The sequence below is a fragment of the Henckelia pumila genome, chromosome 2, assembly GCF_033568475.1.
Source record: "Henckelia pumila isolate YLH828 chromosome 2, ASM3356847v2, whole genome shotgun sequence".
Lineage (NCBI taxonomy): Eukaryota > Viridiplantae > Streptophyta > Magnoliopsida > Lamiales > Gesneriaceae > Henckelia > Henckelia pumila.
Window position 1 is genome coordinate 132,666,793 of NC_133121.1, and position 13,931 is coordinate 132,680,723.

Sequence of the window (13,931 nt, forward strand, 5' to 3'; positions counted from 1 at the left end):
TATTTTCATGGAATTCGATGAAAAAATCCGATAAAAACAGAAGAAAATTGTAGTAGTTTCGATAATTTCGGCTTGTTCTTATGCTCTTAATTATACGAGAATCAGAACACATTAGTCATCACATGAAAAGACATGAGAAGATCAGTAAGCATGAATTAGTTCATGTAAGTGAAATTAATACATCTAGCTTAAAAAAGAAGAAGCATCAACTAGGTTCTGAGAAAGTAAACACTAAGTTCAGGAGCAGCCTTATTATCAGGATTGATCATATAGAATGCCTCAGAATTTGCAGTTCCCACAACTCTTTCGAATTTAGCCCTCATATATATCACTTCTTCTTTTTCTTTCCTTATAACACCAGCTCCCATAGATATCGGCTCCACGGCCTTCAGTATCTTCCATTCCTTCTCCCCACATTCCACCCTCGTCGCGAACCCGAGCTTGTTCCCATTGCAATAAGTCCTCCACGCCGGCTCGTCTAAGAGACTAGCCTGACTCGTCCGGCCTCTGTTGTCACACTCGAAGGCAATGCGAACCAGCCCCGGCCCCATCTCTCGGACCAAACCTATCAAAAAAATCCAAGAATTTTTTTTAGTCAGTTTTTATAAACTCTCTAAAAATAAGTGATTATGGATATACACGAGATTTTGAACTACACTGACTAGTGTAGTTCAAGATTTTGAACAACTTGCACTCGAGTTGAGCTCGAGCTTTACTAAGGGAATATTTTAATAAATGACCAAGGTCGTTTTGCATATTATCCCGGCAAAACTAACAACAGGGTATGCATGGACGACATACCTGTTATCGGTGTTGCGAGTTCGACCAACAAAGTCGGGGCGGATTTGGAATCCTTCTGGAAAGCCAGATGCGCATTGCCACGCTTGTTTCCGAAAAGGGTTCCAAGAACTAGCCGTCGCTGAAACTGCGATGATCGAATTCTGATGAAGGAATTCAGCACGGCTTGCAGCCTGGAAACAGAGACTGCGGCTAGTTTCTTTCTCCTCGAATGGCAAGATTTTGGTGCTTCTGCCTCTGTGAAATTGTTCTGATCGTACGGTTTCTTGGAGGAAGAGTGTTGCAAGATCTTTTGGGGTTCTTGGAGGAAAAAGGACACATTACTTGTATCATTTTTCTCTTCGATATTGCTGATCTTTGTTGTCCACTGGAAATGCTTCTTGTTGGATGTTTTGATCTTGTTGTTCATTATCCTATGTTTTGTGGAGATTAATAATCAGGATGACAAGTCCTATATATATATATATATATAATACATACGCACACATATTGAAATTCCAAAGTAATATGAATTCATAATAAATAGTTTTTCACTTTCACCTTTGGAAGGGTTGCCTCCCTTATTGCAAATATAAATAGTATAGATGTTGCCAAATGCCTATATTCTATTTACACTTATAATTAGCATTTTTATTTTCACTTTCCGAAATAGAAGAAATATGTTTCAAAACATCAAAAAATATTGTTAAAAAATGTCTGAAATGCACCTTAGAATTGGTAAGGCCGATCAGAGACTAATTCTGATTTGTTCTTTTTGTTTTCTGACTATTTATTTTATGTCTTTTACATTTAGTTAATTATTAATTAATTATTATTATTATTAATTAATTAAAAGAGTAAATAAAGCTAAAAAGAGATGCCCCCACTATCTCGGGATTGGGAAAATAAGATCACAATTCACTTCTGTAAGATATGTCTTTTGACCAGTCACATAATTTTTATTTTATTTTTTTAAAGAAAAGAGAATCTAGGAGACAAATGATGTGCTACGTTACTTTCGTGGGAGCCAAAATGAGATAAAGTAAATTCTTTGCTCACTTTTTTGCCAATTGATTATTATATGATAAAATTTCACTGATATTTTTTCGACAAATGAGTTGTATATATAGAGTAAATATTATTTTTTTCATTTAAAAATAATACTTTTTTATCAATCAAATAGACTAAGAAATCACTCTCTAAAATTAATTTGTGAGAAAATTTCACGTGAATTTTTATATTGACCAAGAGTCTTAACTGAGTGATAAAGGCAAACCTTGGCTTTACTTTCAATATTTACTAATTTAATTTTACTTTATGAACAAGATGTTTTGTTCTTCGCTAGATGGCATATTAATTAGAAAAGATTATGATATTACATAATATATATTTTATTAATAATAATAATATGTTGTGTTTTAAATTTTAAAACATGTTATAATTAATAATTTGTTAACGAAGATGTGAAGGAGATGGTAACGAAATTCGACTATTGCCTGTGACAAGTTTATATTTATATAATGCTTTATATCCTAGCTAGGATTGCATACCAAATTTAATGCTATGTAATTTATGTAGACTAGGACATGTGGCATATTTCCTTTTTTCACTTTCTTATTATTTTTTTTCAAAAAATAAAGATGTTTTAGAAAATAAAATCATATCATCAAAACAAATATATTATTTTATGAAATCCATATATTTAAATCAAATCATTACATCCAAATATAGCAGAGTGTGGTGACCTTTGAGCCAAAAATAAAGAACTTCAGCTTGTGAAATTGACAACGGCTTTTGAGAACCAATCTTCTGAATTTGAATTTTGAACAAGTAGCGACTACTTAAATCTAGCTTTTAGAGTAATAAAAAAAATCTAGCTTTTTTTATGGAGGGCTTTTAACTCTCAAATTATCAAATTAGAAATTTTTTTCCCCATCTTTTGTATTTTCTCCCTATGTAATAAAATAAAATAAAATAAAAAGACGTCGAAAATACGCTTTCGGACTAATATTCAGTAACCGGGTCGGGATAGCTCCATATCCAAATTGGACATAAGGCCATATTTGATTGAAGTTAAAACCTAGAAGTTTGAATATTGCTAAATATATATATGTAACCTTCTTGATAAAGACGTAGTTGTAACATAAATAAACGGGCCAAAACTTCTTCGCAACACAAAAACATTAAAAACATAAAATTGAAAAGAAAAAAATTTTACCATACCTTATTATCCCGCCTGATGAATAATAAATCCGGCAATACTCCAGTTGCACCAGTTCATTCAGAAAATTTTGAGATCAACTTATCAACATGAATTATGATATCACCAATGCAAGGTCGAACGGCAGCCTGGGGCTGCAACATCCATGTTACAAACTGGTGAAGTGCCTCTGGATATGCATGATTAGGTCCAGTTGGCCACTTTATTTGCGCGTTTACTATCGCCAACTGCAAGCTTCCTCCGGATTCCCCCAGTGCATACTCAAATGGGGAGACACCGTACCTACAAAATACATTCATTTATACATGGAGATAGGTTTAACAGAGGAATGGACTCGCAGACACCACATGAACGACCAAGTAGTGTGACACAAACAAATATCTTGGTAAACTATAGGGCCAATAAATACATTCATGCCAAATTTTCAGCCCAAACCATCCCCTCAAACTTGGCAGGTGCACCTAAATCCCCCGAACTCTCTCATGCCCGGCTGCACCACAATCAAATTGTTGTGGGATACTTGAGAGGTGTTTGAAAGGTGAGTGTGTCCCGTCCCACATATTTCTCCACTTCAGAGTATGTAAGTAAGACTGTAAACCAGTGAACCACAGCCTAGGTCAATATCAAGTTTTTCGACCCAAAAAAAAAAAAGATATCACAATGTTATTCAAATATAGGACTGGTCTCAGGAAACCAATTTGCTCAGCCGATGCTAATTAATTGCCATTATTCAACTTAAAGTTAATCTTGCCACACAACCAGCAATAAATAACATCTATCCCAATTTTGCCACCTAAAACACTACATTTCCACCCAGTGACAACCTTCGTCATCCCCCAACTGTCATACAGTTACAAACATCACCAACGGTTCCTCAGCAGTATGCCACAGGTCATATTGATTCCATGTAAACGAGGAAAGCAAGACAAAAGAGACCAGAACTAACACCAGCCTTTTATTTTGGCAACATTACGCTCACTTCCGTGTCCATCACCCAGTAACAGACCCCACCCATGTTGTGATCTTCGTAGTCATGGCAATAATATCAATTAATAATGGTCTCTCAACAAGCATCAGCATAAAATTACCAGAAGAAGGCAATATAAGATCTTTTTTCGAGAATAAGATGTAAGATGCAAAGGCTCCAAGACATGATGAAAACGGGCCTTACATGATTGCAAACAAAGTGCAGCCTAATGACCAAATATCAGTTCTCTCATCAATGTCAGCATGGCTTGGGCAATCCCATAATTCAGGAGCTCTAAAAGGAGCTGAACAGTGCTCAGATGCCCATTCCTTAACAGCAGCATACAGAAATCAAGCCCAGATAATACAAAACACAGACAACAACAGAGACCAGATAGAACTTTTATAAGAACCTGCAGTTGTAGCGCTTCAGAACGAGATCTAATTTGCTTCCTTGCAGGACGTGTACTTCCAAAGTCCATCAATATTGCTAAAGGTGGCAGTCCTTTCCTGTATGTCACAAGGACATTTCCAGGTTTGACATCATTATGGGCATATGGAGGATCAAAACTGTGCATATGCTCAAGTCCTGAACAAAGCTGAAGATGAATGCTCACTTAGTAGTTTTTTTATTCTCAAGGTAAACATAGGTTGAAACAGCTATAGTACTGAGTTACAAGCCATTTACCGGTGCCATTATTATCCTCCTAATGCGTGCTAACATAACTAATCTTGGGACATGATACAAATGCATTTCACACACAGAGCTATATCACTGTATGGTATACTAAGAGTTTGTTCACGACCAAACCTTTTAAGTACTTGAATTCAAATAGCAGTTTATGCTAACAAATTGCACCACATTTTAAGAAGGAGAATAATGAGATGAAGACCAATAATATGGTAAGGACAGCACTGAACTCAATGGCGGAGCCAGAAATTTCATTCTACCCAGGCTACAATTTTTATCCCTTGAATCCTTCAATATTTTGGAATAAACTACCCGGGCTATTATCAAATTATTCCAAAATCCTTCAAAATTAATATATATAATTTTTTGAAAAATTTTTGTGGCACTAAGTGTGGCTCCGCCACTGACTGAACTCGTGTATTATACAAGGCAATGCCAATTTGTACAAATTTGGTAGGCAGGAGATATTATCCTTATCTACCTGGCGAAATATTTGAAGCACATCTGAGGTTGAAAAGAACTCCTTCTTAGCTTGCATAGTTTTGGCGTTGTCCAACAATGTTCCATCTAAATGAACGGGAAACAACAGGTATGCTTCATTTTTCCAGGATTGATCTTGTGAAGCCTGCAAATTAAACAAAAGCTTATTGATAAACGACAAACCTAAAGAGGTTGACAAACTCAGTAGATGGAAAGCAATAGATGAAATATTGAAATGTTCTAATGAGGTATTTCAAATCTGTGCCAAGCAGCTGTAGCCTTAAGAACCCGGTAAGCAGCTCATGAACAGCAACTACCTTGACTGCAATAATTGCATGATCAAGAAGAGGAAGCAGATTGGGGTGGCTAAACCGCGATGAAACACGTATTTCCTCCCTCACCAACTCCAGCTGATCATTGTTTTGAATGAGAGCTTTCTTCACAGCATATGTTCCATCATCTGCACGTTAAATAACTCAGAGAACCAGTCAGGAAATTACTATATTGTCCTGTTTAGCTCAAACCGACCATTGTTTCCTTGAAACATTCATGTTGACTTGTGATTCAAATAAAATCAAAACGAAATTCTAATCAACAGTAACAACTAGACCTGATTCGAATCACTTGTTTCAAATTGTATCTTATCCCCATTATAAATAATCTACGAAAATGAAGAATTGCCTCCCCTTCACATAAAACACGGAAATCGAGATCAAAACACCAATTGCAACAGGAAATTCGAAGTGTGCAGAGATCCTTCTCACAAATACAAGCAATTCCAAATCCACGGATCCTCATTAACAGCGAGCAAAATAATAGTCATACCCGCGAAAAATCAAGAGAACAATAATTAGGAAAACAGAGCAAATGACGGATCAGTACCAGATATGTGAGAAGGATCTTTGATCTTGCTGGAAATTCCGGGAGCGGAAGGATCAGAGGGAACCTCCTTGACAAGGAAAACATAGGCGAATCCACCTTCGCCCAGCTTCCTCACAATCCTGAAACGGTTCTCATTGATCCACACATCTCCTCCGCCGTAAACGACGTCTTGCAAGACGTTCAAACCCGAGAGAGAGCAACCCATCTCTCCGATAACGTAGACAGATTCACAACCAAATTCTACTTTTTTTTTTTGGAATTCCAACGTCTCAATGAACTTGAGCTCCCTCACTTCAGTTTGCCAAGTTGGCGACTGTTGAAAATCGTTGTCTTAAAAACGTGGTGCGCTTTTTATTCTTGAAAAAAGGAATAAATCGCGTGTCACCACAAACGCGCTTTTCTAGCTAAACCCATGAGTCATGACACCTTAATTTTATGGGGTTACTCTGACCAATGTTCTAAAAGACGACATCTAACATCGCTTAGGTAACGTCTAGATGCTAGATGATTTATCACCCGATTTTTAAACAGATGAAATTTTTGGATGTTATTACATTAAGTGACTTTCTAGGCGGCTCGAAATCCGTCTAGATTAATATATATTTTTTTATTTTGTTAAAATTTATTTTTTTAAAAAAAAAAAATTATTTGACCTATTTTGCTATCAATTTGTATCGAATGAGACGAAAAAAATATATAATGTATTTTGAGTTTGAATTCGATAAAAAAAAATTATTAAAAAAATATTAAGATAAACAAGAATAATTAAATATTTATGTTAATGAAAAAAACCGCCTACACGACCGCCTAAGCATCTATGCGCTAAGAGGTGAATGACTGCCCACCTACTGCCTACCGTCTATCACTTTTTAGAATATTGTTCTTGCCTTGGATGTGATAATGAAATAAAATACAAAATATGAAACTATTTTTGAGGTAAAAAAAATATTTTTAAAATGGATTTTACTTTCAGTGAATAGTTCGTTGTATTTTAATATCCCATTTAATATTTAATAAAGTTCTATTCTGTATTATTCTATTTTTAATATTTGATTTATGTTAGTACACAATTTGTAGTTTCCGGTCGGTAATAAATATCCTTCATGCAAAACCACTTTCTTATTCAAACTTTTCTGTACGGCATAAAAAAGAAGAAATAAAAAACTAAGTGCAGTGAATTTTTTACATATGGGAGGGAAAAGCATTGGCACAAGAGGGTGAAAAGATAAAACATTCATTTACATGAAATGAAAGCAAAGAGAAACTAAAGATGATCTTACATGTAACATACTCGGGGTATTTTCATGAAACCACAGAGCTATATACAATGGAACATGATGTTGTTCACCTTTTCTTTTTATCGTCATTATATCTTTCGAGGGCGACGGGAGCCGCTGGTATGCTAAACCACCAATCTCGAAATCGTCTTTGCCACTTTTCAGTGTTGGCTCTTCTAATGGGTGAATATCTGGTAAATGTTTCCAGAAAAGCCACTAGAACAATATATTTAACAGGCACAAAAGCCAGAACCAAACCTATGACCAAAAGCGCTCCGGCACATCTCTCTGTAGCCTGAGTAGAAGAAGATGCACATGGTAAATGAATGCAAACTCCTCTCAAATAAATTAGATGACAACAGAATATGGGACTGACTTGTTTTCTGAAAAACGATGCCCATTCTTCTAAGAGTTTCAAGAACCAAGAAAAAACAATCGTTGACAAGAACTAGAGAAGAAGTGGCAGCTGCGAAGATCAACGATGCTTTTCCTTTTCACAATTCTAGTTCTACATCAATAATGTACTTGAGGATACAAAGAATTTGAGGAAGCATGTTCCTATACATCAGGAACTGACACACTCAAAAGTTCTTAAAAAAAACAAAAGTGGTTCAAGTAGTTCATGGCGGGGGATTGGCGTACTCAGAGTTGAAAACATTGAAGAGTGATTCTCAATAAATGTACATGCCAATAAGTTCTCTACTTTGCTAAAATTAAATGGGTGAGACGAAATGGAAAGCGGCAGTATTAGCCTTTCATGGCCCACAAAATTATGTTTCTCGATTACAGAACTATGAAGAGAATATTGCAAGGATGGAAAAAAACTTCAAATGATACCTGCGGGAAAAGCGATAGTAGCAAGGCGCGGTATTTGAGAAGAAGTATGTTTCCTTCCTGGATAAGATTTTCAGCTTGGGAAACTGCATTTTGAACTGCTAAAAGCTGTTCCATTGTGTTCATGGCAGGAGGTGCCATTACTTTCAGTTCATCAACATGCCCTCCTTGAACATAACGGTTAAGCAACATGAAGATCGCCAAAAATAAAAGTAATGAAGCAAGCACATGTCCCAACCAGCCTCTGCAAAAAAGGTAATATTAAGTCACTCAATAGACAATTGTTTTCCTCAGAATTCCATCCACTTGCATCATGTCTCCAAATGCGTGCACAATTAGTAAAATTGGGATTACTTTCACATTATTTACTTCTTGATTACTGCTTGGATGGTAGAACTAGTAATGCTAGTGAGTAGACATTTACAGTCATTCATCCGCAAGAAAAAGAAATTGGACTCCAATCCAATCCAATCCAAATTGTTTCATCTAAATACGAATAAGATATCTTACTTTTCCAGAGTACATGTTTGTATCTTAGTGAGATTTCTGGTTAAAGAAAAGGGTAAAATTAGTTTTACATTGACCTGGGATATAGATTGCATTATTTTTTTCTTTCAGCATCCAACTAAATTATTTATGACTTCAATTGATGAACAATGTCATTCTTCATAATCCAGAACACAGGCTACAAATGTCTTGTGCACTTGTTCTTTTCATCATGAGTAGGATGACATAAATGGAAGTCTAGATACAACAAACTCGCAGGATGAATGAAATCAGCTAAACTAGGTACTCACCTGCACAAAATATAAGTGGAAACCAAGCAGAATGCAAGGGATTTCCACGGGTGTTCCCAGTAGAGCAGAAGAAGAACCCAATTCCAAATGTCTGCCATGGGAGAAAGCAATTCCTGCATTAACATGCACATCCTGAGAACTACACAACTTAAAAGGCTGGTAAGTTTTTTCTTTTTTAAAAACAAGTAAAAGCTAGTAAGTTTTAGAACAACAAGATGGGAGAAATAATAGAATGATTTACACCTCAAAACCCTTTTTTTGTTCTGACCGCTGCGTTAGTGATCATCAGTTTACACATCAAAGCCATTTATAGAAATTAAAATACAAGGGATTCAGTGATATCACTTCAAAACACCATATTTAATGTCTAATATATATCCAATACAAAAGCACCAAAAAATCAGCTGCTTCATATCCTAAATTTAAGTGCATGAAAATCTGTTAGACAAAACAATGTTAATACCTTCATCACTGCCAAGTTAGTGTCAATACCATCAACTTTAACTCCATCAACTGTGGCTTGTGCAAGAATTACGTTTTCATAGCTGCTTCTAGCTTCTTTAACTGCTTTCTCTAAAGGTGTTATCTCTCCAACAGCAATTTCACCAACGACCAGGGCAGCCTCATTAGCATTGCAAGAACTTGTCCCATAAGCAAAGCCCAAGTTAGAAGCAAGTGCTAAACCTGAAATTGAATACATCCCATTTATGGATTTTGTAGCACTTCTCCGGTCTATCTCTTTTATGGTCAACATGTTTGCAACACTTTCTAGAATCAGATCCCCACAGGGCAGCTTGTCACAAACATTGAACATAAGAAGAGCCTCACAGCAAATAGGGATGGCGGAACTTATTTCTTTAAGGGCTTGTACTCGCAGAATACCAAAAACTGCTTTAAGTAGCGCTTCATCTCTCCCAAGACCACCAAGCTTAAACTTGCGAATGAATTTATGGGCATATAGAACTTCACGAATAACAGCTAACCAATAGTCACGGCGGGTATGACCTTTAAGCTCTGGAAACTCCATAACAACCGGTTCTGATCTACATTATAAGTCCCAAAAAAATCAGCTTCCAAAAATACTGAGCTACTTAGCTTGTTAAAGTATTTTGTAATTCACCAAGGCTTACAAAGAATTTGATTTGTAAAAGACTGCGGTGTCAAAAAGCCTGGTACCCCATGGCCCAGAGAGCTCAGGTCTGATGATTTGCTGTAAGTCATCTGCTAGATCATACATCTTAGCTTTGTCATAAGAAACAACCTGAAAATCTTCGAAGTATAGCGCATGGTCTGTCAGAGTTAAACGACCTGCAATCACAAATATGTTTTCCCGTCTTTTCAGAAAAAAATAAAGCGCTGTGTCCATATTCCCAGTTCCCAGGAATCAACTCAATTCCATACTGCATTTCAATACTTGCCTGGCCATGCAGATACACCTACATGTTCAATAACTGGTTGGCTAGCGGCTGTTCCATCAACTTCCAGAACTTTTTCTCCTCTTCCTAATCGTTGGGATGATAGGAGAGATGATTCAGATTGAGACTGAAATTTTCGTATTACCCTATTAAATAAGATGAAGTAAATGATTAGGAGCCTAACGTATGAGCTAAAGCTGTAACAGGGCATCATTGATGGTAAAAAAAATGAAGTTGAACAAGGACACTATCCTGTCAATCATTTGTGATTCACAACAAAACCATGAATTAACTGAAGTTGTATATGTAGAGTTTCTCATATCCTGTTAACTAACTGAAAGGTGGAAAACCTATCACCGCGACTTATATTTGAAAACCTATCACAACATATTTGGCATTATGAGTATTTATTTTATTCTTAATTAAGTCCAATGCAGTGCGCATGCATAACAAGAAGGATGACATCAAAGTTGAAGAAGCTTTCCCATTAAACAACCATTTCTGAAACAAGAAGGCAGCGGCAGGTAGTACCTTTCCAATCGAATGAGGTACTTGTCATAGATAGAGAAATGAAGCCGGCGGCTCGTTGAATCTGAAAGCACCTCGAATATCTTATCAGCGACAATCACATTACCAACAAGGGGAACTGCAGGAGCGATTCGACAAAAAGCCTCTATTCCAACTGTGGCATCATCATCCAACTGAAACAAACACAAGACTTCAACAAAGACACACCAGTTACAAGCAGAGAGATTCAATCTCCAGACCATGATCTACGATGTAGGGAGCACAATTTTGATTTCAGTTCTCATCGTAGAAACAGTTTTATGGCATTTTAACATGTTACAACTGGTCAGACATGATAACGATAGTTGAATAAAACCACACAATAACTCTAACAGTAATCAGCATACTGCTTAAATTTGTTCTGCTTATGTAACTTGAAATCGTACACTTGGAAACGGTTGGCTGGAAGCTGCAGGAAATTCCCAGGATATCATCATGTCAAATATAAGCCGGCGAAAGTTCTTGTCATCTAGATAATTGATTACTCGAACAGAACGAGAAAGAGCCAGGAAGCAACAATATTCCAAAAGGTTCCGCGCAAAATTGGCATGATGCTTAAGAAAATCAGAAGCCTCTCCATCAAAGTTTTCTCGAAGTTGGCATGTAGAAAGGCCAAGGATTCTGTAAGATATCATGTCAAAAAAGTTAGCTCAAGGATAATCCAGGTTGCAAACAAACGAATGTTGCGATGTTCTCGTATCTTCGATATATAAAATAATTTCACGATAAGCATTCAGTTCATTCTTAATTACTGGTGTGCTGCTTCACAAACATAGCCCCACTCTATAGCCATTTGTTTCTGAACTGCGCGTGAGAGATAATTTTCTATCTCATACATTTCGCTTCGATTAATTTTCATAGATGATTTGGCCTTATCTAGATTAGCGTAAGAAAAGAAAATCCAAAAAACAACAAAGCGAAGATTTCGGCAACAAACTAACTTTGAGCATCTGTGAACCACAACATTTGCAGGTGGAGAGAGCTCTGGTAGCCAATCATTCCCTGCCGACGTAGATCTTCTCAGCTCTTCGACCTCTTCATCAAATAGGCTTCGTGTTCTAGACAACCACTTGAATGACCCTTCTTTCACCAGACCCTCCAGCATATTTCGAGTTTTGCTCACCATAGCCATTTCCACCTATCTGTTTTCAGGTACCACACACAGGTATGGAAGTCCAAATATCCTGTTTCAAAATCACTTTGCAATCTCATTAACTATAACTTATTTGTTTAGATAAATGGCATTGATTAAAATGCAAACGATTGTCTTGTCTATGTTCATATAATTCCAAGCATATTTCATTTCCATGTGTCCGCTGTAAACAAGTATTATTCGTCTAATATCCAGAGTAACACGAGTTTTAATCTAAAATATGTGACCGGGATTGCCATCGCAAACGTGAGAAATCAAGTTCAGATAACCAACACGACATCATCCCATGAAAACCAACAGTAGGTGCAGCATACCTTGCAGCAAGTTTTCAACTTTCTTAGCACATAAAACACTGATTAAAAAACCCACGGGGAATATCCAGAACTCAGTGATATTAGTTAGAAATATCAACAAAAGAGACAGTGAAATCACAGTGGAGCAGTACTTATCTAATCACGCAAATAAACAAGAACTCACGGGTATTGGTCGGTACTCGGTGGAGTTAAACTATGAAATCCGATGAAAAACCATGAAGAGGGGAAATTTTCATGAATTCACATGAGACTGAAGTTCACCTCTGTAATTCGAATCCCCCGAAACAAATTCATGGATAATCAAAAACTAGAGCCAGATATGAGACGATTGTAAGAGAGCCAACGCAAATACCCACCGGCAGTTGGGATCATGTAGAGCGACCCAAGCTATGATTTACTGGGATGAGAACAGGGATTCGATCGAGATTGACAGATGCAGTCTGGTGACACCCAGCGGGCCCTCTTGTCTGGAAGACTCGAAGACTCGAAGTAGTGGAGCTAAAGCTTGATTCCATCTCGAGAGAAAACAGAAATATAAATATGATTAATTATATTTATTGTTGCAAGACTTTCGTATGCAATCTAATCCAATCTGTATATATTTTAGGGTGCGTTTGGTACAAGTGATGGGATTATTAAGAAGAATGGATAAATAAAAAAATATGAGAGGACATATAATACCACCATCCAATAACATAGTTGTTTGGTTCATTTTTTACAATTTGGGATAGACTTTACTCACATACATAATTTTACAAATATACCCTTAAACCATCTCAAATTTACAAGCGAGATTTTTCCGTGTCTTCGAAAATTCTTGAATACAGGTGTAGGGTTTCCCATTCACTTGTTCTTCTCCAGATCCAGGGGAGACAACAAAAACGATGAGTGGATCGCAAATGTAATGTATACACAAAGACATAGATTATTTTTGGGAGCACACGACTGATTTTGTATATTTTTTTTAAAATCTTGCATGCTCAAGGGATTTGTGCTCGTGGCTTCGGGTTCCTGTAAATCGACAATCTTGCTCGGCGAATTCATGGGTGATACCAGAGGAAAGCTTCGGGTGCCTGTAAATTGCCACTCCCGACCAATGGTAATTTTCCCAACTCGTTTAAAATTTAATTGAATAAACATTGAATTTTCTCTAATGTCTAAAGTGTAGTCAAATGTAGATCTTTTTTCATACTCGTTTAAAATGTTTTTATTTTGGTTTAATTGATTTTGAATATGTTGTTTTGTCTACGTCGATCTCTGATGCATATTTTTAACAATGCAGCGAAAGTACTACGTGGTTTTCGTTGGACGAAATCCTGGTATATACAATAAATGGTGCGACACAAACGCTGAAGTTTGTGGATATCCCGGGGCTTGTTACCAAGGGTTTAACAATAGGAGAGATGCTGAGGAAGCTTTTGCAGATTATTTCACGAAAGACTCTGCTGGTCCAACAAGTTCGATGCCTACGACTTCCAATCCAGGGTCAAGCAGCAACGAAAACAGTGAAAGTAAGGGTTGTAAGGATTTAGGACCTTTAATTGAAGCTGTATCAGA

General features: G+C 36.7%; 3 protein-coding genes across 6 annotated transcripts; all 3 read right to left on the minus strand.

Annotated features, from left to right (window-relative positions):
• Positions 1-118: 118 nt before the first annotated feature.
• On the minus strand, positions 119-3,126 carry LOC140881098 (protein MIZU-KUSSEI 1-like). Its single transcript, XM_073286124.1, has 3 exons — positions 3,001-3,126; positions 802-1,211; positions 119-565 (listed from the first exon to the last, which is right to left on the minus strand). Exons 2-3 carry the CDS (start codon positions 1,205-1,207, stop codon positions 210-212), a joined length of 762 nt encoding a protein of 253 aa, XP_073142225.1. The 5' UTR covers positions 1,208-1,211; positions 3,001-3,126; the 3' UTR covers positions 119-209.
• On the minus strand, positions 3,055-6,320 carry LOC140881097 (uncharacterized). Its single transcript, XM_073286123.1, has 6 exons — positions 6,018-6,320; positions 5,453-5,595; positions 5,137-5,280; positions 4,378-4,563; positions 4,170-4,294; positions 3,055-3,280 (listed from the first exon to the last, which is right to left on the minus strand). The coding sequence occupies exons 1-6, from the start codon at positions 6,220-6,222 to the stop codon at positions 3,055-3,057; spliced, it is 1,029 nt and encodes a 342-aa protein (XP_073142224.1). The 5' UTR covers positions 6,223-6,320.
• An 818-nt stretch (positions 6,321-7,138) lies between these two features.
• LOC140882562 (uncharacterized) lies at positions 7,139-12,894 on the minus strand. Of its 4 annotated transcripts, XM_073288634.1 has the most exons (11): positions 12,731-12,894; positions 12,538-12,637; positions 11,849-12,091; positions 11,294-11,528; positions 10,872-11,041; positions 10,344-10,486; positions 10,056-10,233; positions 9,389-9,968; positions 8,926-9,038; positions 8,132-8,372; positions 7,139-7,589 (listed from the first exon to the last, which is right to left on the minus strand). In XM_073288634.1, the coding sequence occupies exons 3-11, from the start codon at positions 12,037-12,039 to the stop codon at positions 7,362-7,364; spliced, it is 2,079 nt and encodes a 692-aa protein (XP_073144735.1). In that variant the 5' UTR covers positions 12,040-12,091; positions 12,538-12,637; positions 12,731-12,894; the 3' UTR covers positions 7,139-7,361. The 4 variants fall into 4 exon arrangements, with proteins under 4 accessions (XP_073144735.1, XP_073144734.1, XP_073144736.1 ...); XM_073288633.1 differs by lacking the exon at positions 12,538-12,637; XM_073288635.1 differs by having other exon boundaries at positions 12,636-12,748.
• Positions 12,895-13,931: the final 1,037 nt, after the last annotated feature.